Source organism: Aotus nancymaae, unplaced genomic scaffold, assembly GCF_030222135.1.
Source record: "Aotus nancymaae isolate 86718 unplaced genomic scaffold, 86718_ANA_hifiasm-v0.15.2.pri h1tg000046l, whole genome shotgun sequence".
Lineage (NCBI taxonomy): Eukaryota > Metazoa > Chordata > Mammalia > Primates > Aotidae > Aotus > Aotus nancymaae.
This window is the reverse complement of record NW_026988460.1, coordinates 26,385,865-26,410,536: the sequence shown is the minus strand read 5'-3', so window position 1 is coordinate 26,410,536 and position 24,672 is coordinate 26,385,865. Positions and strand designations below refer to the sequence as shown.

The following is a 24,672-nucleotide window of genomic DNA, read 5'->3' as shown; positions in this document are numbered from 1 at the left end:
CCTCATTAGTTTTACCTTCTGTGGAGTACTTCCCCTATCCCCATGCCCTTTGTTGGTTGTGTGCACAGCTGGACAAATGATGGTCAGTACCTGGCGCTGGGGTTGTTCAATGGGATCATCAGCATACGGAACAAAAATGGCGAGGAGAAAGTGAAGATTGAGCGGCCAGGGGGCTCCCTCTCGCCAATATGGTCCATCTGCTGGAACCCTTCAAGGTACTCTTAAAGTTGTCCTCCTTCTAGAACAAACACCATCATGAAGAAGGGCTTTCTCTCTTCCTGAGGTCTCCCTACATTCAAAGTCTTCTCACCTCACTTGAATGGTCTGTTTTAGAACCTGTTCCATTTGTATCGATTTTTTTTAACGGTTCTGCTACCTAGGAATGTAAGGAACTTTTTAAGAGCCTGCTCAAAAGTTGAGTTTTGGAATGAATCCTGGAGATTTTAGCAAAGCAGATGAGCTATTTAGGCCAGGCCAAAGTGTGTGTGTGGCATGTGTTCAAGCGCACGTGCACGCACATATGTGTACATGCACATGTACATGAGTATGGGGTGTGTGTCGGGGGGGTGTGAGTGACACAGGAGTGCCATTTCCTTATGAATCATTAGTGGAACTCTTTGTGTGGCTTTATTTTTGCCTTTTCCTTTTTCAGTTCTTTCCTCCAAGTTTGGGCAGAATATGTGCCCACCTGTTAATAAATAGCTTTTTCACAAGCCTTTTTGCTGCCCTTTTCAGAAAGTCAAAATTTGTCTAGAGATGTTCGTAAAGCCTAGAGATACACAAGCAGTTGGCACCTACCTCCTCAAATTTTATGCACTATGTCCATGTGACTTTGAGAGTAGACTAATGGCTTCATACGCTTTTTTTTTTTTTTTTTTTTTTTGATACAGAGTCTTACTCTGTCGCCCAGGCTGGAGTGCAATGGCGTGATCTCAGCTCACTGCAACCTCTGCCTCCCGAGTTCACACAATTCTCCTGCCTCAGCCTCCTGAGTAGCTGGGATTACAGGTGCCTGCCACCATGCCCAGCTAATTTTTTGTATTTTTAGTAGAGTTGGGGTTTCATTTTGTTGGCCAGGCTGGTCTCGAACTCCTGACCTCAGGTGATCCACCTGCCTTGGCCTCCAAAGTTCTGGGATTACAGGCATGAGCCACTGTACCCAGCCCTATATACTCTGTATATATCCCATAATATTATTAAACCATCAATATCCTTTACAGAGTCCACCGAAGGTAAATTAAAGGTCCTGCTTGTTTACCAGCTCAGTGTCATTTTACAGGTGGTTGCTTGCTTGATTTAGAAGGTTATTTAGAGTTATATGCTTCTTCCTGAATAATTTTGCCGGCCCATGCTGTACCAGGTATGTCTAATGCCATCAAAGGCCATTAGCCTACCCCAAGTTCCTGCTGTTTGATTTGTGGCTGCAGAAGACTTTGTTGCTCTAGGCTCCCATTTTTAATTCATGAGAAACAGGATGCCCTGTATACCTGGTGGCTGTCTTCCTCCAGGTAGGGTTCAGGGGCTTCTTTAATTTTTTATTTTTATCTTTTTTTTTTTTTTTAGACAGGATCTCACTCTGTCACCCAGGCTGGAGTGCAGTGACACGATCTTGGCTCACTGCAACCTCCACCTCCCAGGCTCAAGCAATCCCTTCACCTCAGCCTCCCAAGTAGCTGGGATCACAGGCACATGCCAACACATCCGTCTAATGTTTTGTATTTTTGGTAGAGACAGGGGTTTACCATGTTGACTAGGCTGTTCTTGAACTCCTGATCTCGGGCAATTAGCCTGCCTTGACCTCCCAAAGTGCTGGGATTACAGGCATGAGCCACCGTACCTAGCCCCCAGGGGCTCCTTGACAGGATTTTAAATTATAGTTTTAGTGTAGTTCTAGGCAATGTAATTTTGAGCAACTACTTACTGTCTACAGCCGATGAGAGAGTTTCTGGATGAACAGAGATAATAACGATGCTGAGGGTGTCATTGTCAACACAAATTTTCAGGAAATCCCTTCTACTCTGAAGTCAGCAGTGTACAGTAGTCAGGGTAGTGAGGCAGAGGAGGAAGAGCCAAAGGAACAAGATGACAACTTGTGAGTGTGTCCCAATGAGTGGGAACCCTCCTGGTAAGGGCCCAGGCCCCACATAGACTTGCCAGGGCAGATGTTAAGCTCCTTGGCCAAGGGGAGCAGTACAGGGGTTGGGGGAAACTGTGGGTGAAAGCTCTTTCAAGAAAAGGAGGCACACCCTTAAAACTTCTGTGGGGGTTATAAAGTGATTCTGTGAGAAACTCTAGGAAATACTGAAAAGTCTAAAGGAGAAAGTTCAGCTTTTCTGATAAAACCCCATCCCCTCAAGAAACCACTGTTAGCCATCTAGTGTATTTCTCCTTAGTCTTTTAGTATCTTCATATAATTAAGTCATATTCTGCTTTTTTTCATGTAACATTATAGTGTGAACACTTTCCAGTAACGTTACAAATCCTTCCAAGAACAGGATTTTTTTTTTTTTTTTTTTTGAGACGAAGTCTTGCTCTCTCACCCAGGCTGGAGTGCAGTGGCGCGATCTCCACTCATTGCAACCTCCGCCTCCCGGGTTCAAGCGATTCTCCTACCTCAGCCTCCTGAGTAGCTGGGACTACAGGCACGTACCACCATGCCTGGCTAATTTTTTGTATTTTTAGTAGAATTGGGGTTTCACCGTGTTAGCCAGGATGGTCCTGAGCTCCTGACCTCATGATCCACCTGCCTCGGCCTCCCAAAGTGCTGGGATTACAGGCGTGAGCCACTGTGCCCAGCCAAGAACATGATTTTAATGCCTAAAGAGTATGCCTTTTCATGGATGCTCCATCATTCAACACTTCCTGTATTACTGGACATGTTTATTAGCCTGTTCCCACACTATTCCTACCTTACCTTGCGTTTTCTAGGATACATACCAGAGAGGAAGCCCTTACCTTAGCCAAAGTCCTTATACCCAAATCCTGGCTGTCCAGGCATTCTTTCTTCTTTGTGGTTGAGATTGCCTGTAGGGAAAACATGGGCAGGCCAGAGTGGGGAAAGCTGGAGTAGCCAGGATATCTTGATTGGCAATAGAGATCTAGCTTGGGACTTTACAAATTGTTTTCCATGGTACCTGAGTTTCCCTAGAAGAATCCCACTCCAAGGTCATTGGAGTCTTGGAAGTGGGGACAAGTAAAGGAGGAAGGTGTGGCTTTGGGTCCCCATCTGTGCATCAATGAAAGCAGTCCCTTTGATTGTTCAACATGAGTTTTGTTTCATAAAGAGTCCTACTGCCACAAGAGGGAAAAGGGGATTGAAAACCATCAATTGAGCTTACAGGGACTGAGCCCATCCCAGAGCCACATGTGGCCTCCCCAAGAGGGCTCACTGTGGGCTGCGCTCCTGGATTGTGTTTGGACTTCTGTGGCAGTCACACAAAGATCATCTGTAGGCTTCCTCCTTATTAACATCCCTCCAGTCTTTGTCTCTTTTCCCTTAGTTTTTGTTTTTTTTTTTTTGAGATGGAGTCTCGCTCTGTTGCCCAGGCTAGAGTGCAGTGGCGTGATCCGGCTCACTGCAGTCTCCATCACCTGGGTTTAAGTGATTGTCCTGCCTCAGCCTCCCAAGTAGCTGGAACTACAGGTGTGTGCCACCACACCTGGCTAATTTTTTGTACTTTTAATAGAGATGGGGTTTCACCATGTTAGCCAGGATGGTCTCGATCTCCTGACCTCGTGATCAGCCTGCCTCGGCCTCCCAAAGTGCTGGGATTACAGGCATGAGCCACCGTGCCCGGCCTCCCTTAGTTTTGAGTTAGTGCCTGTGACATTTGCCACTCTTGGCTGGGTTTTATAAACAAGGCTTTACCTTGCCTGCCTATATATCCAGTGGTGCTTCCAGGTAACCACAAGACACTAGAATCAGAAAAACTGGAATAAACAAACAAACAGAGGCAACATTAGGTAGATTAAGACCCAGCCTCAAAGGCTAGGAATGCTTTTCTCTCTTTTTTTTTTTTGTAAGACATTCTCGCTCTGTCACCCAGGCTGGAGTGCAGTGGCATGATCTCGGCTCACTGCAACCTCCACCTCCCAGGTTCTAAGCAATTCTTATGCCTCAGCCTCTGGAGTAGCTGGGATTACAGGTGCATGCCACCATGCACGGCTAATTTTGTATTTTCAGTAAAGACAGGGTTTCCCCATGCTGGCCAGGCTGGTCTCGAACTCCTGACCTCAGGTGATCCACCTGCCTTGGTTTCCTAAAGTGCTGGGATTACAGCCGTGAGCTACCACGCCCGGCCACTTTTCTCTTAAACTAGATTCCCAGGTAGCTTGCTCCCCAGCCTTAGGCAAGAGAGTTTCTCCTGTGTGCTTATCCTACAGTCCCAGCCCCACAGCACTGATTCCCATATGTTCTCAGTTTCAAAGACAGTTGTTGGTTTTCAGAGAGCCCATTTCTCTTTTTTGAAAATTAGATTCAGTCAGAAACCATTTCAACCTTGCACAGGGTAAGGACCCCACCTGTAAGAGAACCTATTTTTAGGTGTTCATTTTCTTTCTTCAGGAAAAGCAAGCAAGTTTCCCTTCTGTCTGTTAAAAAATGCCTTTGCACTGCAAAGGATGTTTCTCCGCCATCTCCCTACATTTTCTAGTATGTAAGAGAAAAGCAGTCTCAACACTGCAGGCTTGTCTGTCTTAGCGTTGCTCCCCAGGAAGCTCTGAAATGAGAGGTTTTTCTTCTTCAGCTAAGGCAATGCACCATAAGCTCCTGGCAGGAGATTCAGTGAAATAGCAGATCCCAGGAAGGCTGAACCTCACCTCTGCTTCATCCCATAGGACTGATTGATGGGTTGGCCCAAATTACAACTTTTGGCCTCAGTAAAGCTGTACATTTGGCAACCTGAGGCCAGGGCTTTCTTCCTGTTATTTAAGCCCTTAGAGCTATACTTATCGCAGGCCATGGCCCTTCATAACCTCTTTTATCTTCTGTTGATTAGAGAGGAACATAATGACATCCTGGCTGTGGCTGACTGGGGACAAAAACTTTCCTTCTACCAACTGAGTGGAAAACAGGTATGTAGCCCTGTACAAATCAAATTGCGGTCATGCCTTTTATTTTTATTTTCTGAGATTGTATTACTATTAATTAAACATTATCATTGTTAGTTCCTGCTTGTTGAGCGTTTGCTGTGATACCAGGTACTGTGCTCTCTGCTTTGCATACTTTATCTTATTTAATTCTCATAAAACCCAATGAAGTGGGTACTTTCTTTATCAACTTTTTACAAATGAGTAAACCAGAACTCTTAACAGTGAAATTATATGCCTAAGATCTCACACGACTAGTAAACGATGGAGCCTAGGAGTTACACTCAGATTGGTTTGACTTTAAAGTCTAGCTCTTAGTCTTGACCTTAGTTTCTTCTATTTGTTTTCATTCATTCAACCAACATTTATGAGTACCCACTTAGGACAGCCCTTTCATAGAGGAGCTGCTGATACAGAGCTGGGAAAGTGATAGCCTCTACCTGCAAGAGCTCACAGGCTGACAGAGACACACTTGATAGCAAAGAGCCCCTGTGTGGTGTGGTGTGTGACATGATAGAAAACTGTACAGATAGATAGCTTTTTGGGACACAAAAGAGGGTGACATCACTACTTGGTAGAGATAGGAGGTCTTGTTAGAGGTTATCTTTAAGCAGGTTATCTTTGAGTTAGGCTGAGGACATTGGGAATGGTGTTTCAGGCAGAAAAAAATAGCATGCATCAAGACAGGAAGGAATGAAAACATATGACAGTTTAGAGAATGGTGAGTTGTACAGGGTGACTGTATCTCAGAGTTTGTGGCCTGAAGATAGATCTGAAGAGGAACATGGGGACATGATTATAAAGGACCTGAGTAGTGTCAAGTTTGAACATCATATATTATAAGTATTCAGGAGACATAGGTGGCAGAAAGTAGCATCACAGATTCTTGCTTCAGAAGAATAACTTGTTTCTGTGGAGGGCGGATTAAAATATAGAAAGCATGGTAGTAGGATGACTTGTTAGTAGGCCTGCCTACTAACCGAAGATTAGAGTAAAGGTGCTGGGTACAGGTTTCATACCATAGCCAAGCAATTGAGAAATGCAACCTGTGCATGAAGCCTCTAATTTCATAGCATCCTTATTCCTCAAAACATGTCATGCAAGAAGGAAGAGTTTTAGATGTGTATAGCCCAGCTTTTGGGCCATTTCTTCTACCCCTGCCTTACCGTTGGTCAAGTCTTTTGTATTTGAGTAAAGAAAAGATAAAGGGAGCAGATAATGAAGTGTTTTCTCAGTTTCCGTGGCTGATTTCCTAAAACTCTCATTTTAATTAACTGTCATCTAGTTTCCCTGGCCCTCTCTATTCATCCACTTAATGTGTGTACATCATCATTCAACAAATATTTATTGACACACCTACTGTGACACACTGGATGTGGGTACTGAAGGGAACAAATAACCACACTACCCTGGGAGATAATGGGGTCTTGTTGCTATGGTCACAGTAAAAAAGAGTGCAACATGGTGGGGGGCCGTGGGAAATATCTTGCATGTATGCAGCCCCAGAGCTCATGTTGTGGCCCAGAGTTTCTGCATGATAAGCAGCCTCAAACTGCTGAGATGGTAGCCCCAACTTGTTTGGTACAGTAAAATTGTTTTCTTGGTGGGTAAGTGTCTTCCCTTCCCAATCTGGGAAGGTTTAGAATTAAGTATAGGATGATGAAGTAAATCAAACCCATACTTTTATGTTAGCCTGAGGTATAATTTGTTTATTTTTGTCATTTGAAGTGTTAGTAATACTTAAGAGGATCTAGCTTAATAATAATAATAGCTAACATTTATTGAATTTCAAGCACTATATAAATACTTTACAAAGATTAACTCTTTTAATCCTTTTAACAAACCTATGAGGTAAATACTTTTTTTTTTTTTTTTTGAGACAGAGTCTTGCTCTGTTGCCAGGCTGGAGCGCAGTGGCACGATCTCGGCTCACTGCAACTTCTGCCTCCTGGGTTCAAGCAATTCTCCTGCCTCAGCCTCCTGAGTAGCTGGGACTACAGGCGTGTGCCACCACGCCCAGCTAATTTTTATATTTTTTAATAGAGACAAGGTTTCACCATGTTGGCCAGATGGTCTCGATCTCTTGACCTTGTGATCACCCACCTCGGCCTCCCAAAGTGCTGGGATTACAGGTGTGAGCCACCACGCCTGGCCGTAAATACTACTATCATTGTGATTTTCATGTAAAAAAAATTAAAGCACAGATTCAATTCACAGATTCAATAATTTGCCCAAAGGCACACAGTTAGTTTGTGGTCTACCTTGGCAAAACCCGGGCATACTGGTGCCAGAATTCATATTAGAATATCTATCAGATTAGTCTTGGCAATGACCATTTAAAAGTTGTAATTGAGTAATTTTATATGTCTGATTTTATTTATTTATTTATTTATTTATTTATTTATTTATTTATTTGGAGACAGAGTCTCGCTCTGTCGCCAGGCGCCAGGCTGGAGTGCAGTGGCTCAATCTCGGCTCACATCAACCTCCACCTCCTGGGTTCAAGCAATTCTCTTGCCTTAGCCTCCCAAGTAGTTGGGACTACAGGCTCACACCACCGTGCCCAGCTAATTTTTGTATTTTTAGTAGAGATGGGGTTTCACCATGTTGACCAGGATGGTCTTGATCTCTTGACCTCGTGATCCACCCGCCTCGGCCTCGCAAAGTGCTGGGATTACAGGGGTGAGCCACCGCGCCCGGCTATTTATTTATTTTTTGAGAAAAGGTCTGACCCTGTTACCCAGGTTGGAGTGCAATGGTATGATCATGGCTCACTGTAACCTTGATCCCCCTGGGCTCAAGCAATCCTCCTACCTCAGCCTTTTGAATAGTTGGGACTACAGGCATGTGCCACCAAACCCAGCTAATTAAGAAAATATATTTTTTAGTAGAGATAGGGTCTCCTATGATATCCAGGCTGGTCTGAAACTCCTGGGCACAAGGTTCTGCCTTCAGTTCCCAAAGTGCTGAGAATACAGGTGTGAGCCACCATATCTGGCCTACTTCTGATTTTAAGTGGAAAGATAGAAGAATTATGTTTAAAGTATATATTATTTAAGGTTCCTAAACACTACTGGAATGCTTAAGCAATTTGTTACATTTTTCTGCTTGGTGTTCACTGACCTCTTTGAATATCTTTATGTCTTTCACCAAATGTGGAAAAATTTGGCCAGGATTTCTTGAAAGATTTCCTCTTATCTATTCTTTCCTTTCTGCTGGGAATCTAATTATACTTACATTAGAGGCCCTGCTATTATTATTATTATCATTACTATTTATTTTATTTATTTATTTTTTTGAGACAGAGTCTTGCTCTGTCACCAGGCTTGAGTACAGTGGCACGACCTCAGCTCACTGCAGCCTTCGCATCCAGGTTTCAAGCAATTCTCCTGCCTCAGCCTCCCAAGTAGCTGCGACTACAGGTGTGTGCCACCACGCCCAGCTAATTTTTGTATTTTTAGTAGAGATGGGGTTACACCATGTTAGCCAGGATGGTCTTGCTCTCTTGACGTTGTGATCCACCCACCTCGGCCTCCCAAAGTGCTGGGATTATAGGCATGAGACACCGTGCCCGGCCTATTATTTTTTAAAATATTTTTTTTTCCTTTTGATCTTTGGATTGAAGGATTTCTGTTGTTCAGTATTAAATTTCATTTACTCTTCTGCAATTTCTATTTCTCTTAAGCTCATCCAGTGCATATTTGTTTCAGTTATTGCATTTTTCTCTTCTAGAATTACCATTTGGTTCTTTTTTCCTATTCCTTCATTACAAGCATATTTTCCCTTATAGCCTCAACCATAGTTACATTTACTGTTTTAAAATTTTCATCTGCAGCTGGGCACGGTGGCTCACGCCTATAATTCCAGCACTTTAGGAGGCTGAGGAGGGAGGATTGCTTGAAGCCAGGAGTTCAAGACTAGCCTGGGCTACACAGAGAGACTCCATCCCTAAAACCAACCAAACAAACAAATTAGCCAGGCGAGGTGGCAGAAACCTATTGTCCTAGCAACTCAGGAGGCTGAGGCAGGATTATTCCCCGAGCTGAGGAGTTCAAAGCTGCAGCGAACTCTTACCACTGCACTCTAGCCTGGGTGACAGAGCAAGACCAGTGTCCAAAAAGCAAACGAAAATTCTCACCTGCTAATTCTAACATCTGGGTCATCTGGGGTCAGTGTCCATTGATTCTTTTCCCTTGAATATGATTCACATTTTCCAGCTTTTGGGAATTTTGAATTGTATTCAGTGTTATGAGTGATATATCTTATAGAGTCATTTCCATCATGTTCCTCTGAAGATTATTGTGTATGTTTGTGTGTATATATGTTTAAGCAGGAAGTTCACTTTGCTGGGCTCAAAATCAAAACTCCATGTTTTCAGTGGTGTCAGCAGCTGACATCTCTGTGCAGTTCTTTAGCTATAGCTAGGCTGCTTGGCATCTCGTCACAGTTTGTAGTTCAAGGGTTTCCAGATATTTGGTAGAGTTTATGTGCAGAATTTAAGCTCCTATTTTGCGTCTCTTTCCTGGGATTTCCCACCTCATTTTCTAGCTGCTGTGGTCTTCCCAAATTCTGTATTCACCCAGCATGGTGCTAAGGGTTTTTGCCTGCCCTCAGGCAAAAACCCTTAAAAAAAAAAAAAGAAGAGAAGTCCACCTAATGTTTGTTCCCTTCGTCCAGATGTGCATGTGTCTTCAGTTCCTGCCTGCTTGTGGTTGCCCTGCAATGGTTGTTGTTTATAGTTGGTCCAGAGTTTATTGCTGTTGGGAGGACTGGTCTGATAGGTACTACTGAGCTATTACCAGAAGCTGCCAGCCTTCCATGTCATGATTCATAAGAATTTTTAGTTTTCTTATTAGATTTTCTAGCATCAGATAAGTGCTAGGGAAAGTTTTGGTTGCTAGGCATTTGAAATTCCTAAAAAGGAAAGGAAATTTGAATGTATTAAACTTTTAATTGCAGTTTAAATTGGTGTAAGGGAATTAATTTAACTAAGTTTTAAATGGGGCTGGATATATAAGGGATTTTATAATCTGTTCTAAATTGAATTAATTAAACAGCCAAAGTCAGTTGGCTGTTCACTTTAACTAGATTTATAAATAGGAAAATATTTGTAACTTGAACTTAAAAACTTAAGAAACCAGGTTCCTAGAGTTACTTCTTTTATAAATTGAATATTAGTTTAATAATGTTGATCACAAACAGTCTTTTTATTCACAAAAGACACCCTCAGGGCAGCAAAAAAACTCCAGTGGTATTAAGGAGCTTGGGATTTAGTAGGGCAGACCTGATTAATCCTGAGTCTTCAGACAATGAGAGAAGTACAATGGGATAGGCGAGCACAAGCACTATGGGAGGATGAGGGAATGGGGAGTGCAGATGTTCCTGGAGAGATGACACCTGGAAGACAAAGTGAGGGTAAGAGCACTCCTGGCTAGGTCTAGGGGTGGTGTGGAGTATAGCACCTGTGAGGACGCGGAGGCCTGAAAAAGCATTGCCTGCTTAGGAAACTACAAGTTCATTTTGGCTGAGAGAATGACCTTGGGGGCTGAACTCAGGATTTTGACCTTCATCCTAAAAACTGAGGAAACACCATCAAGAAAGTGAAAAGGCAACCCACAGAATGAGAGAAGTTTTATAACTCATATATCGGTTAAGGGACTTGTATCTGGAATATATAAAGAACTATAAAGACAGGGCTGGGCATGGTTGCTCATGCATGTAATCCCAGTGCTTTGGGAGGCAGAGACAAAGAGATCACTTGAGAACAGGAGTTCAGGACCTACCTGGATAACATAGTGGTACCCCATCTCTAAAAAAGTAGATTTTTAATTAGCTGGGTGTGGTGGTATGTGCTTGTAGTCCCAGCTACTGGGGATGGTGGGGGGCTGAGGCAGAGAGATTGAGCTCAGAAGTTTGAGGTTACATTGGGTTATGATCATACCACTGCATTCCAGCCTGAGCCACAAAGTGAGACATTTCTCTGTGGCCAATAAGGACATGAAATGATGCTCCATATTATTGGCCATCAGGAAAATGGAAATCAAAACCACAATGAGATAATTCACACTCACTAGAATGGAGAAATTGGAATCCTCATACACTGCTAACACAAATATAAAATGGTACAGTCGCTTTGAAAAGTGTAGCAGTTCCTAAAAAGTTTCAACATAGAGTTTAAAAATAAAAGAAATTTAGGCCAGGCGCTATGACTCACTCCTGTAATCCCACCACTTTGGGAGGACAAGGTGGGTGGATAACCTGAGTTCAGGAGTTTGAGACTAGTCTGGACAACAAGGAGAAACATCATGTCTACAAAAAATACAAAAATCAGTCAGGCGTGGTGGCGTACACCTGTAGTCCCAGCTACTTGGGAGGCTGAGGTGAGAGGATCACTTGAAGCTGGGAGGTGGAGGTTGCAGTAAGCCAAGATCGTGCCACTGCAGTCCAGCCTATTTCAAAACAAACAAAAGTTTGCCAGGCATGGTGCCACTCACCATGTGGTCCCAACTACTTAGGAGACTGAGGCAGGAAGATGGCTTGAGTCCAGGAGTTCAAGGCCACAGTGAGCCATGATTGTACCACTGCACTCCAGCCTGGGTGACAGAGTGAGACCTCATCTTGAAATAAACAAAAATGTAAAAATAAACAGAAGTAGTATAGGTGTAGTTGCAGAATGAAGGACAGTCTTTAAACTGAATAAACTCAGCTTTATAAAATACTTTTTCAAAAAGGCAGAGAAAAGAAGCTGAGGTAACCCACTGAACTATAGGAAGAACTATATTTGCAGAAGGAGGGGCCTTTGGGAGCAAAACCACCCACAGCCTCCAGCTTGGCTAAGGAGCCTCTCACACTCCTGCACTCCTGGAGCACTTGGGACTGGAGGGAGGTGCCACTGATTCTAGGAGCTGAGGATTGGGCTATGTGGAGGGGGAGGAGGGAGATGCCAAGGTGGAGAGGCCCATGTTTACCATGGGATGACACCGGAGAAAAGGCCGGCCAGCTCTCCCTGTCTTTCCAACTCCCTCCATTAAAGTTGGCAGGAAAAGTCCTTAATTGTATTGTAATGGTTATGGATTCGAAAATGGTTTTTCCCTTGGTGTGTGTTCTCTTTCCTCAGATTGGAAAGGATCGGGTACTGAATTTTGACCCCTGCTGCATCAGCTACTTTACTAAAGGGGAGTACATTTTGCTGGGGGGTTCAGACAAGCAAGCGTCTCTTTTCACCAAGGATGGAGTGCGGCTTGGGACTGTTGGGGAACAGAACTCCTGGGTGTGGACGTGTCGAGTGAAACCGGATTCCAACTATGTGGTAAGAAGAGGAAGTTTGTTCTGTGGGGCCATGGCTTGGAGAGGCACTGAGCAATACCCCTGTCTTGAGAATCACATCTGGGGTTTGTGTCTGACAAACGGGAGTGCAGACTTTCTCCATAGAGCTGGGAATTGACAGCTCTCTTACCCTGCAGGTGGTTGGCTGCCAGGATGGCACCATTTCCTTCTACCAGCTTATTTTCAGCACAGTCCACGGGCTCTACAAGGACCGTTATGCCTACAGGGATAGCATGACTGATGTCATTGTGCAGCACCTGATCACTGAGCAGAAAGGTAAGAGGCAGGTGCAGACCTTGGGAAGAGGGACAAGTGGAAGCAGGTGGAAAGGGCTAGTGACAGGGCACTTGAAATGACAGGAAAGGTTTCTCCTTGGCCTTTTGAAAACATGTTAGCCACTGGGTCTGTGTCTTGTTTGTTTGTTTTGTTTCATTTTCTGGTGGGGAAGTACGGATGTCAGTCTCCTTGAGGATCTCATGAAAGCAATAAACCCTCTCTGAAAAATGTACCAACCCAGAATTTTGCACATAATTCCAAGAAGTACATGGATTTCCTGAGTGAGGGAGGATGATTTGTGACAGGTTGGAGCCAGGTGGTTGACCTGCATGGGTCTTCGTGGACCTTTGTCCTTTCTGGTCAGAGTTTCTCTGGGGTGCTTCTCCCTCAGCCCAGTCTCCACTTGCCTCCTGGCAGGTCCTTCTGCCAGAGATGAGCAGGGGAATTGGATTGGCACAGGCTTAGTCAGAAGGTCAGGGTTCCAGGCCTACCATAGTCAGCCCAAGCCCTAAGACCTCAGTCTCTCCCTCTGTCTACTTAAGTAACTGTGCTGTTAAGTAGACTCAGAATCCACTTATTTCAGGTGATTCCTATCTGGATGTGCTGGCCATAGTGCACTGCTGAGTGCCTTTGCAAAGGGATCCAGGTGGGGGCTTGTCTTGTAGATTCAGATGAGTGTCCTTTGGTCGCCATGGGGGACCATGTCTTTTTGAAAATTCTGGCTGTGGTGGTGGGGACAAAGCCCCTTGGGCAGCTCTGAAGTGTCCCCTCAGGGACATTTTCTCCACCTAGTCTGTAGTGGGAGTGTAGAGCCTGGTATGTATCAGATATTACATGTCTTTTCTGTTTGTCAAGGAAGTGGGCAAGGAGTGGCCAGAGGTGAGGTCAGTCACTTAGGCAGGCTCCCGATCGTCAGGGGCCATTAGTGCTGTGCAGAGAGTTTACATTTGTATCCAGCGAGTGATGGTAACACTGAGTACTTTCTTTCCATACTCAGTTGTCAGCCTTGGAACATGAAGATTGTGTCCTATAGGACTTTGGATCCCAGTGCTCAGCAGAGCTGATTGTATATAGTAGATACTCTAAAGATTTTTCAATGAGAGTACCTCAATTTAATTGCCAGTAGTGTTAAGTAAATGATGGCTTTTAATTTCTTTGCCTTCCACCTTACTTAACAACCTCTTACTAGAACTAGATATTTTTTTCTTTGACAGTTCGGATTAAATGCAAAGAGCTTGTCAAGAAGATTGCCATCTACAGAAATCGATTAGCTATCCAACTGCCAGAGAAAATCCTCATCTATGAGTTGTATTCAGAGGACTCATCAGACATGCATTACCGGGTAAAGGAGAGGATTGTCAAGAAGTTTGAGTGCAACCTCCTGGTGGTGTGTGCCAGTCATATCATCCTGTGCCAGGTGGGCAGCAGCATGTTAGAGGAGTTGGACTGAATTCCATTTGTGCTCTCCCCAACGATAGGGTGCCCACCTCATGGTTTTAAAACCGGTCACTAGAAAACAAGTCTGTTTCCATCAAACTAAGTGGCTGCTTATTGCCTTTCATTTTCCTGGCACCTAGATGAACCAGACTGTATTAGCAAGTCATGAGCCATAAACTGGAGAATACTTTTTTATTATTTTTAAAAAAATATTTTTCTTGAGACAGACAGGGTCTCGCTCTGTTGCCCAGGCTGGAATGCAGTGGCACAATCATAGCTCACTGCAGTTTTGACCTCCCAAGCTCAAGTGGTCCTCCTCCTGAGTAACTAGCACCACAGGTGCATGCCACCACACCCAACTAATTTTTTATCTTTAGTAGAGACACGAGGCTGTACTTTGGGAGGCTAAGGTGGGAGAATTGCTTGAACTCAAGAGTTTGAGACCTGTCCAGCCTCCCAAAGTACTAGGATTAGTGAGCCACCATGGCCAAGAATACCTTTGTCATAGTAGGATTAAATATATTTTAATGACTTGAAACATAAATTGGTGTTGTACAAAATGAAGGTAGTTTTTTTGTTTTGTTTTGTTTTTTTTGAGGCGGAGTTTTGCTCTTGTTACCCAGGCTGGAGTGCAATGGCGCGATATCGGCTCACCACAACCTCCGCCTCCTGGGTTCAGGCAGTTCTCCTGCCTCAGCCTCCTGAGTAGCTGGGATTACAGGCACGCGCCACCATGCCCAGCTAATTTTTTGTATTTTTAGTAGAGATGGGATTTCACCATGTCGACCAGGATGGTCTCGATCTCTTGACCTCGTGATCCACCCGCCTCGGCCTCCCAAAGTGCTGGGATTACAGGCGTGAGCCACCGCGCCCGGCCCATGAAGGTAGTTTTTATTGTTGAGCATATATACATAAAATTTGTATCAACTCAGTAATTGTCAAGGAAGTTTTAATTCCTGAAAGATTTTTTTTCATGGAAAAAACTTTCTCAAGATTCTGGAGAGTGTCAAAGTCAAAGAGAAGTTTGGAAAGACTTTGAGAGATGGCTAGCCCAGCATCTTGGAAATAGAGGTGGATTTTGTTTTACATAGTTCTGTTGGAAGCAATAAAAGGGAAGAATTCCTAGGAATCACTGTAGTGTAAAATACTATTAAAATCTCTCAAAGTCTAGAACTGGGCGGGGTGCAGTGGCTCACGCCTGTAAATCCCAGCACTTTGGGAGGCCAAGGCAGGAGGATCACTTGAGGCTAGTAGTTTGAAAGCAGTCTAGAAAACAAAGTGAGACCACATCTCTACAAATTTTTTTTATTAGCTGGGTGTGGTGGCGCTCACCTATAGTCCCAGCTACTTGGGAGGCTGAGGCAGGAGGATTGCTTGAGCCAGGAATTGGAGGCTGAAGTGAGCTATGATAGCACCACTGCACTCCAGCCTGGGTGACAGAGTGAGACCCTGTCTCATAAATAAATAAATAAATAAATAAAGTCTAGCACTTCAAGGGGTTTAGGGTTGCCACAAGTTATAGGATAGGTGTGGCAAGTATGTATACTTTCAAGTGCTTCCTCTGGCCTAGGCTACCTGGATGAAGGTCTGTGTTGAAGATCTGAGGCTGAATTGGGCTCCGTGGGGAAGCCTTGCATCGAATCTTGGATTAACGATGCCAATCACGGAGTCTACATGGGGTTAGATAGATAGATACTGAATGTATAGGCATTTTCACCCCTTAGGGGCAGGAAGACCTCCTTGGGGAGGGCTAGGGCATTTATTCTGTTGAATTTCCATGCAGAGCTGGGTTTGCTTCCTAGGAGAAACGGCTGCAGTGTCTGTCCTTCAGCGGAGTGAAGGAGCGGGAGTGGCAGATGGAGTCTTTAATTCGTTACATCAAGGTGATCGGTGGCCCTCCTGGAAGGGAAGGCCTGTTAGTGGGGCTGAAGAATGGACAGGTGAGTGCCCCACATGTCTCCCGTCAGGCTGATTATCTGCACACATACGTGAGTGACCCATCTAGCAATGACCCTGAGCTGGGTTCTCAGGATAGGAAAACTTCTGTTCTCCATGGGTGAATTGTGGGGTAGCCGTGAGTTCAGTTTTTTGAGGACAGCCTCAGGACAAAGATGCAGTGGCCCTCAGACTCATAGCAGGCCCGTGTTTGGCAGAGTTGAGCTATAGCCTGTGGCTACATGTAGAGTGGATTAGTGGCATAAGGTCATCAGAAGGTGGGAGATTTGTTAGAGATGCTGCTTCTGTGGATTTCTAGAGGGAGGCAGGGATCATTACCTAGGTCAGCTCCTGATTAGGGTGGCGAATAGGGCAGTGCGTTCCAGCATGTGTCCTAGAGAATGCCAGGTCCACAGGAGACTGATAGATGCCATAGAAAAATGGGCCCTTTGGTCAATTAGATGTGGTAAATGCAGGTTACACAAAGTTAAACAGATTGCTATGTGTGTGTATATCTGCATGTGTATATATCTGCATGTGTGTGTATGTGTGCACACGTGTTCTTTGCTCAGCATAAGAAAAGTTCTAAGTGGAACTTTGAAAGTGACAATGTAGCTGCATTAGCCCGAGAGCCAAGCCGTGTAGCAGATGACTTATGGCGAAGGTTTCTCAGGTCTTTGCTGGGGACAGAAGTCATGAGGCATAAGAGCGGTGGGTGAAGTCCAGCAGCAGTGCCAAGAGGACAAAGGGCCTGCTTCTTTCTCAGTCAGCTCTCACTTCCCATGGGAGCATGGGCTTTGGGATCAGGTGGACCTGAGGTCACGTTCTTACTTAGCTACTCACTGGCTTTGTCATCCTGGGCGGGTTATTTTACCTCTCTGAGGCTGGTTTTACGTGAGCTTAGTACCACATATTTCATAGGGCTGTCAAAAACAGATATCAAGGTTGGGAGTTAAAGCCAGTGTTAAAAAAAAAAAAAAACCACCAAGGATATTAAAGGGATATTAAAGCAGGCATGGTGGTGGGTACCTGTTGTCCCAGCTACTCAGGAGGCTGAGACAGGAAGATCACTTGAGTCCAAGAGTTTGAGGCTGCAGTGTGATGTGATTACACCTGTGAATAGTCACTGCAGTCAGCCTGGGCAACATAGTAAGACCTTATCTCTTAAAAATTTTTTTTAAGCCAGGAACATCAGTAAATGGTAGCTGTCATCCTCACTGTCATAATCATAATTTTCTACCACACATCTTGTCAGTGTTCACAGCAGTCTCTTCCTGTGTTAGTTTATAACTCAGATCTCTGCTAGATGGTGTCTCCTAATGCTGCAGTTTGGGTAATGTCATTAACAAATCCCCAGTCCAAACAGACACTGAAGTGAGCTCGGCCTGTCTCAGGGCTGTCATTACTTCTGCAGCCTCTGACGAACCTCACTTCTGGCCTCCTAAGGATAAGCCAGCGCCCCCACTCCCCTCTTTCTTTTGATGAGTCCTTGTCTCTGCACAGAGCTTCTGGTGAAGGTAGTGGGAGCTGTTCTTGCAGAGCACATGGGATTCCAAGGGCCTGGCAGTGGGCCAGGATCTTGTTGCCATGGTGACCGACACTGTTTTCTCCGAAATTCTGCCAGATCCTGAAGATCTTCGTGGACAATCTCTTTGCTATCGTCCTGCTGAAGCAGGCCACAGCCGTGCGTTGCTTGGACATGAGTGCCTCCCGTAAGAAGCTGGCTGTGGTAGATGAAAACGACACTTGCTTGGTGTATGATATCCACACCAAGGAGCTGCTTTTTCAGGTGAAGTCCCTGAGGAGGCCCAGAGACATCGTCCTTTGATTAGAGATCCTCCTCTTGCTTCTCAGTCCCTGCAGGATGCTCTCCTGCTCTGGCCCAGGCAGGTCTCTGGGAGGAGCAGTGAGGGGCAGGGGCCAAGCACAGGCGCAGAGTCCCAGAGGCCCTGGGCCACAACCTGCTTCTCCCATGCCGGCACAAGCAGCAGGGCCTGGGCCGGCCTCTTGAACTTTGGTTTCCTTGCCAATGAGATGAGCCAGCAGAGCCTTTCTTGAGTGTTTACCTGAACAAGAAATGGGGCAGTGACTCTGAGGGGGGCACATCATTGGCACTCAGTGAATGGGGCGATGACTCTGAAGAGGGGCGTGTTGTTGGCGCTCGGTGAATGGGGCGATGGATGCGCTTCCTTTGCAGAAGTCTGCGTCTTACCTGCTGCAGGCCTGCCTGTGTCTCTGCGTACCTATGGCACGGGAAGGAAACAGGATCAGTTTTGTCATCCAAAAGAGGGAAAGAGATGGGCAAGCCTGGCCTTCTACTAATTCACAAGAATGCTTGAAGAGCCAGCAGCATGCAAAGTGCTTGGATCTTTGGGGGCGTAGGCGCTGTTTGGTGTCATCCAGCCCCGTGGCCAAGGAAGTGTGTCATGAGAGAAGGCAGCCTGGTGGCTCCATGCCCAGAGCCTGGCTGGCTTTCTGCTCCATTCTTTGTCTCTTTAGGTCTTTGTAGGTGCTCAGGACTGTTTTCTGGAATGAAGTTCCCCCCAAAGCTGGAGCCCCTCTTGACTGGTTACCTTGGCCACCGCAGGGTTTCCTGATGTTACAGGCAGATTCGGTCCCCTTACCAGTCTCCTTGTTCTCGGCAGCAGAATCAATAGCAGGAGGGGCCTGGAATGCAGAGCAGCCTCAGTCAATTGGAAGTGGTTACCTGGCCACCTCTAGCTCAGAGGTGACTCCCCATCAGTCTCAACTCACTCCTGTCCCTGAGAGAGTAGAATGGTTCGGGGGAAGAGAGCACAGCCTTCAGGCTGACCTGGGCTTGCGTCCTGCCTGCATCCCTTACTGTGTGAGCTTAAGCAAGTTAGTGAGCCTCTCTGAGCCTTGATTACTTTTCTCTAAAATGTCTTTAGTAATTGCCCCTCACAGAATTGCTGCAGGAATAAACAAGATAGCACAGTGCCTAGTTCAGTGCTGGGCACAAAATAGGGCCCAACATGTTACCTCTCTTCTCCCCAGCTTCACCTCCCACCTGTGGAGGGAGTAGCTGGCCCCAAATGTGAATCTGTGTCTCAGCCTAGAATCATACAAGTGTGGAAGGGCGTGTGCGCTCCCCCGTCCCTACTGCTGGCTCTGTAGCGGACTAGGGGAGGTGATTCTCAGCCCTGCCAGGAGACATCAACATTCCCACCTATGACGTTGCCTGCTGGCTTTCCACTTCTCCACTGTCCCCCACCCCTGCACATAAGACAGCTATATATTTTTTTCTCTCATTATAAAAAACAATCCGCACTCATAAAAAATCCTAGGCAGAAAGGTATGAGCATATTTCGGGAGAATAATTTTTTTTCAAAAGTAAAGCTTGCTTACTCAAATATTCCAACAACACGCAGGTGCATGGAGGGGCTTCCCTCTGTTCATTTCTTTGTGATCTCCTTTCCCTCCATCCCACTGTAAGCAATTTAGTGGGATTCAGTCTTTAAAAGGGTATTAGGGTGAAATGTGCAAGCACTGCCCACACCCAGGGTGGTTCTCACAGATCCCTACCATCCCTGTCCTCTAGGAACCAAACGCCAACAGTGTGGCCTGGAACACCCAGTGTGAGGACATGCTCTGCTTCTCGGGAGGAGGCTACCTCAACATCAAAGCCAGCACCTTTCCTGTGCACCGGCAGAAGCTGCAGGGCTTCGTGGTGGGCTACAACGGCTCCAAGATCTTCTGCCTCCACGTCTTCTCCATTTCTGCCGTGGAAGTGCCGCAGGTAACTGGGGCCACCTGTCCACTCAGCTCTGGCAAGGCCGACAAGACCAGGGAAGCCAGGCGCCTTGCTGCTTCTTTGCGGAAAGAGTAGCAAGGAGAGAAGAGTGGCAGCTGTGATGTTGGGGGAGGTAGTCTGGGCCTGGAACCTGCAGCCCTGTCTCTACTCCTTTGGACCTGTGTGACTGGAGGCAAACAGCTCAACCTCCCTGAGCCTCAGTTTCTTCCTGGTCCCCCTTCTGTAGGGATGGGAGGGGTATGCAGTATTGCCAGCAGAGTGTGTTTTGCGGAGAGCCCAGCGTGGGGCCGAGTGGAGAAGCAGCAAAGCCGGGAGTCCAGCAGGGTGTGTGCATGAGCGCATGTGTGATGGTGGTGATGTGTGTGTGAGAGAGAAGGCGAGAGAGAGAACGAGTGGGTGGGTGGTGAGGCCTGAGGTCTGTGAGCCAATAAGGGAGCGTGGGACTCTGCACAAGCCCCCTGAACTAGGAGGAGGCCAGAACAGAAACAAGGTGCTGAAGTGTGGAGCCACAGAATGAGGGAGGGCAGAACCATAGACAGGAGGCTGAGATTGACCTCCCGAGTGCAGGCTGGCCTCTCCTCCACCTCCTGCACCCCATGCGGATGGTGCTCACTGTAGGATTGCCATAAAACAGAGACGTGCACGAGCAAGAAACTTCAGCCCTCATCATCCCATCCTCAGGACAGAATCATTCCTAAACATGTTGGAATACATCTGCTTAGAGCTTTTTATGTGTATATATAATATATGCATAATATACAATTAGGAGCATGTGATTTCATAAGAACATTTTTAAACCAAAGTGAAATTGCACTGCAAATACTGTTTCATGACTTTTATCTGCATAAGTATTGCTACCTATAGATGGAACCTCAGATTTCCTGTATTCCCTGAGCCTGGTCTGTAAACAGGACTTCTCATCCCCTTCCTTTATGGGTGCCTTGGCATAAATTCCTATAATTGAAATTGCTGGGTCAAAGTGTGTGTACCTTTGAAAGATTTTTAGGGAAATTTCCAGGTTTCCCTTCTGCTAGGCTCTAGTCAGTTGGTGTCTTTCCCCACACAACTCAGCTTCAGGCTACAGTCCATTTCTTCTTCTAAGCCTATGATACTCTCAAAACTCTTAACTACAAGACTTACTGGGGAAATGCCCATCATCCATGCCTGACACAAAGCAGCTATTCAGGAAATGTTAGTGGAATTCAGATCTGAGGCAAAAGAGAAGACCAGAAAGCAAGAGGAAGAAGGGAATGAGGTGGGTGGAAGTGGCAGCAGGACAACAGGCATGAGCAGCTTCCTGAACTGCGTCCTCACCATCTTTGTCTGCCCTGTCACAAACCCACACACCACATCCACCAGGAACTTGCTCTTACTCAGTTGCACCAAACCGGCTCTGCTTATTAAAAGGTTTTCTCCCAAGATTGCCATCCTGACCTCAAAAATGAATGCAGTTTGCTGCTTCTTGACTGTAGCCAGCCAAGAGGAGCCAGAGGGAAGGCCTGGGGCTTCCTCTGCCCGGACTTTAAGGTTCAGCACCAAAGTCTTGCTGGCTACACCAAGCCTATCTTGCTGACACAGCAGGTCAGGACTACCAAGGGTTAGGAAAAGCATTCTCAAGACAAAGGCTATTCATCTCTCGCCCCTGCCTCTGGCCATCCTGTGGTTTTGGCCCGGAGAGGTAGGAGAAAGCATCAGACTCAGTCTTGGAATTTTTGGTTTCCTTTCGAAATTTACATTGTCTTGTGCAAGAACTGGTTTGTTGGGGCTGCCAAGTAGGACAATGAGTCCTAGGAGGGCTTCTCAAGGCAGTGGTGACTTCATGTTTGGAATGCAACAGCAAGATAAAGTATAGCTCAGAGGGTATTTGTTCGGTGAGTCTATTTTTAAAACTCCACTAAAATTGTACCTCCCAAGTAAGGCCAAGTGTTAGCCATCCGTCATATGCTCAGCTGTGATATGCCGGTCTGATTGCCTGTCCCACTCACAGGGCATTCAGCATGGCAAGCAGTTGTGCGGTTCAAGGAAGGAGCACTGGCTTTCGGTCCTGACTCTGCCGCCTCAAGCAGCTGTAACTAGAGCAACTCATGTCACTCGTTGGGGGCTCATTTTCTTTTCTGTGAAATGGGGTTAATTATACTCATCTTTCAGGTTTTGTCAAGCCCAATTTCTGTTATTCTCCTACTGACTCATAAAATAGCAAAAAACACAAAATACAACTAATTTGCAACAGACTGTACTTAACTAACAGACTTTAGAAAGGAAAGCTCATTGTGCGCTTGGAGAAAAGCTTTTAGGAGTTTGAGAAAACTTCCAGGAGATGGTGAAACTTGATCTGAGCCCTGAGAGGTCTGGAAAGGAAGAGTGGAGCAGGGACTTTTCAAACAAAGGGAAAGGTGGGGGTAGGAACAAGACTAGAGAGCCTGGGAGATGGTGAGGAGCACTGGTACTGAGAAAATACAGTGAAGGTAATGATGACATCTGTGTTTTGCCCAGTGCTTCATCATTTTTGGACACGTCTCTCCTTTGCCCACAGTAGCCTGAGCTAGGCAGGGCATTTAAACAGAAGTTGGATTTAACTTTCGGTCCTGACTCTGTCACCTCAAGCAGCTGTAACTAGAGCAACTCATTTCACTCTTTGGGTGACTTTTTACAAAAAGTCACCAGCCTAGGATGTAGCTGAGCCTGGCCTGGGTTCTGGTCACCTGCTCCCTAGCCTGTGCCTGCTGCCCCTGCAAAAGGAGCACGTGCCGATGAGGAGAGATGGCATGGTGGGAAAGATAAGCACTCAAGAGCAACTATGTATTGCTCTGAGAGTAGACGGACTCAAAATGAAAAAAAAATTCTTCAACTCTAAAGCTAGAAAATGAGACCAGAAATTTCAAAAACAAAAGCCACAAATGGAGAAAACAGTACTTCAAGCTCCACATTTGGGAACCATTAGCACAGAGGTCCTGGCTGATTGCTCTTCCCTGCCGAGGAAGCCAGGAGAGATGCTGGCCCTGAAGCACACTGGCTGGCCTAAAACAAGGGCAAGGCCTTTCCTGTTAAAGATGTTCTGGCCCAACTCATTCTCAGGCCTGCACACACACACGTATAAACATATACACATGCAGACGTGTGGCAGGAAGGGGCACAGAACCTGGAGTCCAGTCCAGGTTGTACAGATGCTAGGCTCATATTTCTTATTTTATACACTAGTAGGATCCCTTTCCTTATCTATGGGAAGCTCCAGCCTGAGGTTCTCCATTTGCCAGTTGTCCTGTCTGAGTCTCGGTCTCCTGGGCTGTAGTCAGGGAGAAATAATACCTACTACACAGGGCTGTGGGGACAGCCAAGACCTTTATAAACCTAAGAAAGAGAAATCATTAGGAACTGTTCAGGACATTCACGGCAAGGCAACCCTATCTCCTAGGAGAATGTTGTTCCCAGTACAGGGAGCAAGAGACTTGTTTCCATTGGCTTCCAGAGTAACTCGGAGCAAATCACTTACCTTTCTTGGAATCAGTCCCTAGAAGAAGAGGCTATCCCAGACGCTTCCTCCCAGGAAATGACTCATTCTGTCAGCAAACATAGACTGGGGACCTGCTGAGGGAGGCCGGTACAACCCACCACTGCTCATGGGCTGTGCAGGGCCTGGCTGTGGGCACAGGCCTGTAACCGCAGCAGAACCTGAGATCTGGACAAAGGGCAGAGGAAGCTGAGACTCCTTCCCCTGGGTAGGGGCTTAAGGGGCCCAAGAGGACTCTCCAGAAGAGGTGACATTTCCACAGGGAGTTGAAAGTCGAATATGTATTTTCCAGAGGGAGAGTGGGGAGCGGGTGAGGCTGACATCCTGCGATGGGCAGACCCACAGGTGGGAAGGAGGACAAGATGGGCAGAGAATTTGTGCTGTGGCTCACAGTGGCTTGGCCTTGAGAGAGGTGCAGGACGGAGCACAGAGAATGGGCTGGGCAGGCTGGGCAGGGTGCTGATTGACAGCTGCAGGGCTGCTCCGCAGGCATGGGTAATTGCATGGGTAATTGTCACACACATCTAGAGACAGGAGGGATCTATATGAATCTGGCTCTTTCTGTGGCTCTGAAAACAGTCTTCTTTCTATCCCTTGATGAAATCCTGCAGTCTGCTCCCATGTACCAGTACCTGGATAGGAAAATGTTCAAGGAAGCCTACCAGATTGCTTGCTTGGGAGTGACAGACACTGATTGGCGCGAGCTGGCCATGGAAGCACTAGAAGGTTTAGATTTTGAAACAGCAAAGAAGGTAAGCATCTAGTCAGCAGGAGCTGGAGTCTGGTCCTTGAGGGGTCCCTTAAGAAGGCAGACGGGGATCCAAGTGGCATGGAGAGGCCATAGACTGCAGCAACCTCTGGAGTGAGGCTGACCTGGGCTTGGATCTCAGCTCAGCCACCTCCTCGCTGTGGGCCTGGGCAGGTGACACCTTTTCTAAGACTGCTTCTCTGTAGACGTAGGGAGATAATAGGCCCCATCCTCACAAAGCTGTGAGGATCGAATGGGAAGATGCCTGTAAAGCCTGACTCAGGAGCAGCATCTCATAGATTCTGGCTATCACTCTTATTAGCTGTTATCTATGGGAAGCACCTGGCTAGTAGCCTGGCACATCAGAGGCACTCCGTAAATGGTGGCTTTTATTATCCGTGTAATCACTGGCCATGTATTACACAATGCTGCTTTCCTTAGCATCTGCCAACTAAGGTGGGAGAGGTGGTCAGGGTCTCCGATTCTGACAGCCATGTGGGCACTTCCCACGTACCTTCATGGCGGGATTCATGGACTTGATTCGTTGTGTCCTTTCCTGGCCTAGTCTATGAAAACTAGAGA

General features: G+C 46.2%; 1 protein-coding gene across 7 annotated transcripts in view; it reads left to right on the top strand.

Moving 5' to 3' along the window:
- The window catches only part of IFT122 (intraflagellar transport 122), a 75,988-nt gene that overhangs the window by 20,627 nt on the left and 30,689 nt on the right, over positions 1 to 24,672 (top strand). For 6 of the 7 annotated variants that reach the window (XM_012472907.2, XM_064362082.1, XM_012472909.3 and 3 more), the window contains exons 7-15: positions 69 to 215; positions 4,998 to 5,073; positions 12,206 to 12,397; positions 12,552 to 12,690; positions 13,905 to 14,107; positions 15,930 to 16,067; positions 17,687 to 17,851; positions 19,622 to 19,819; positions 23,954 to 24,094. In XM_012472907.2, the coding sequence (XP_012328330.2) occupies positions 69 to 215; positions 4,998 to 5,073; positions 12,206 to 12,397; positions 12,552 to 12,690; positions 13,905 to 14,107; positions 15,930 to 16,067; positions 17,687 to 17,851; positions 19,622 to 19,819; positions 23,954 to 24,094 (1,399 nt within the window). The remainder of the gene's footprint in view (positions 1 to 68; positions 216 to 4,997; positions 5,074 to 12,205; positions 12,398 to 12,551; positions 12,691 to 13,904; positions 14,108 to 15,929; positions 16,068 to 17,686; positions 17,852 to 19,621; positions 19,820 to 23,953; positions 24,095 to 24,672) is intronic. The other variant, XM_064362083.1, reaches the window with a different exon arrangement.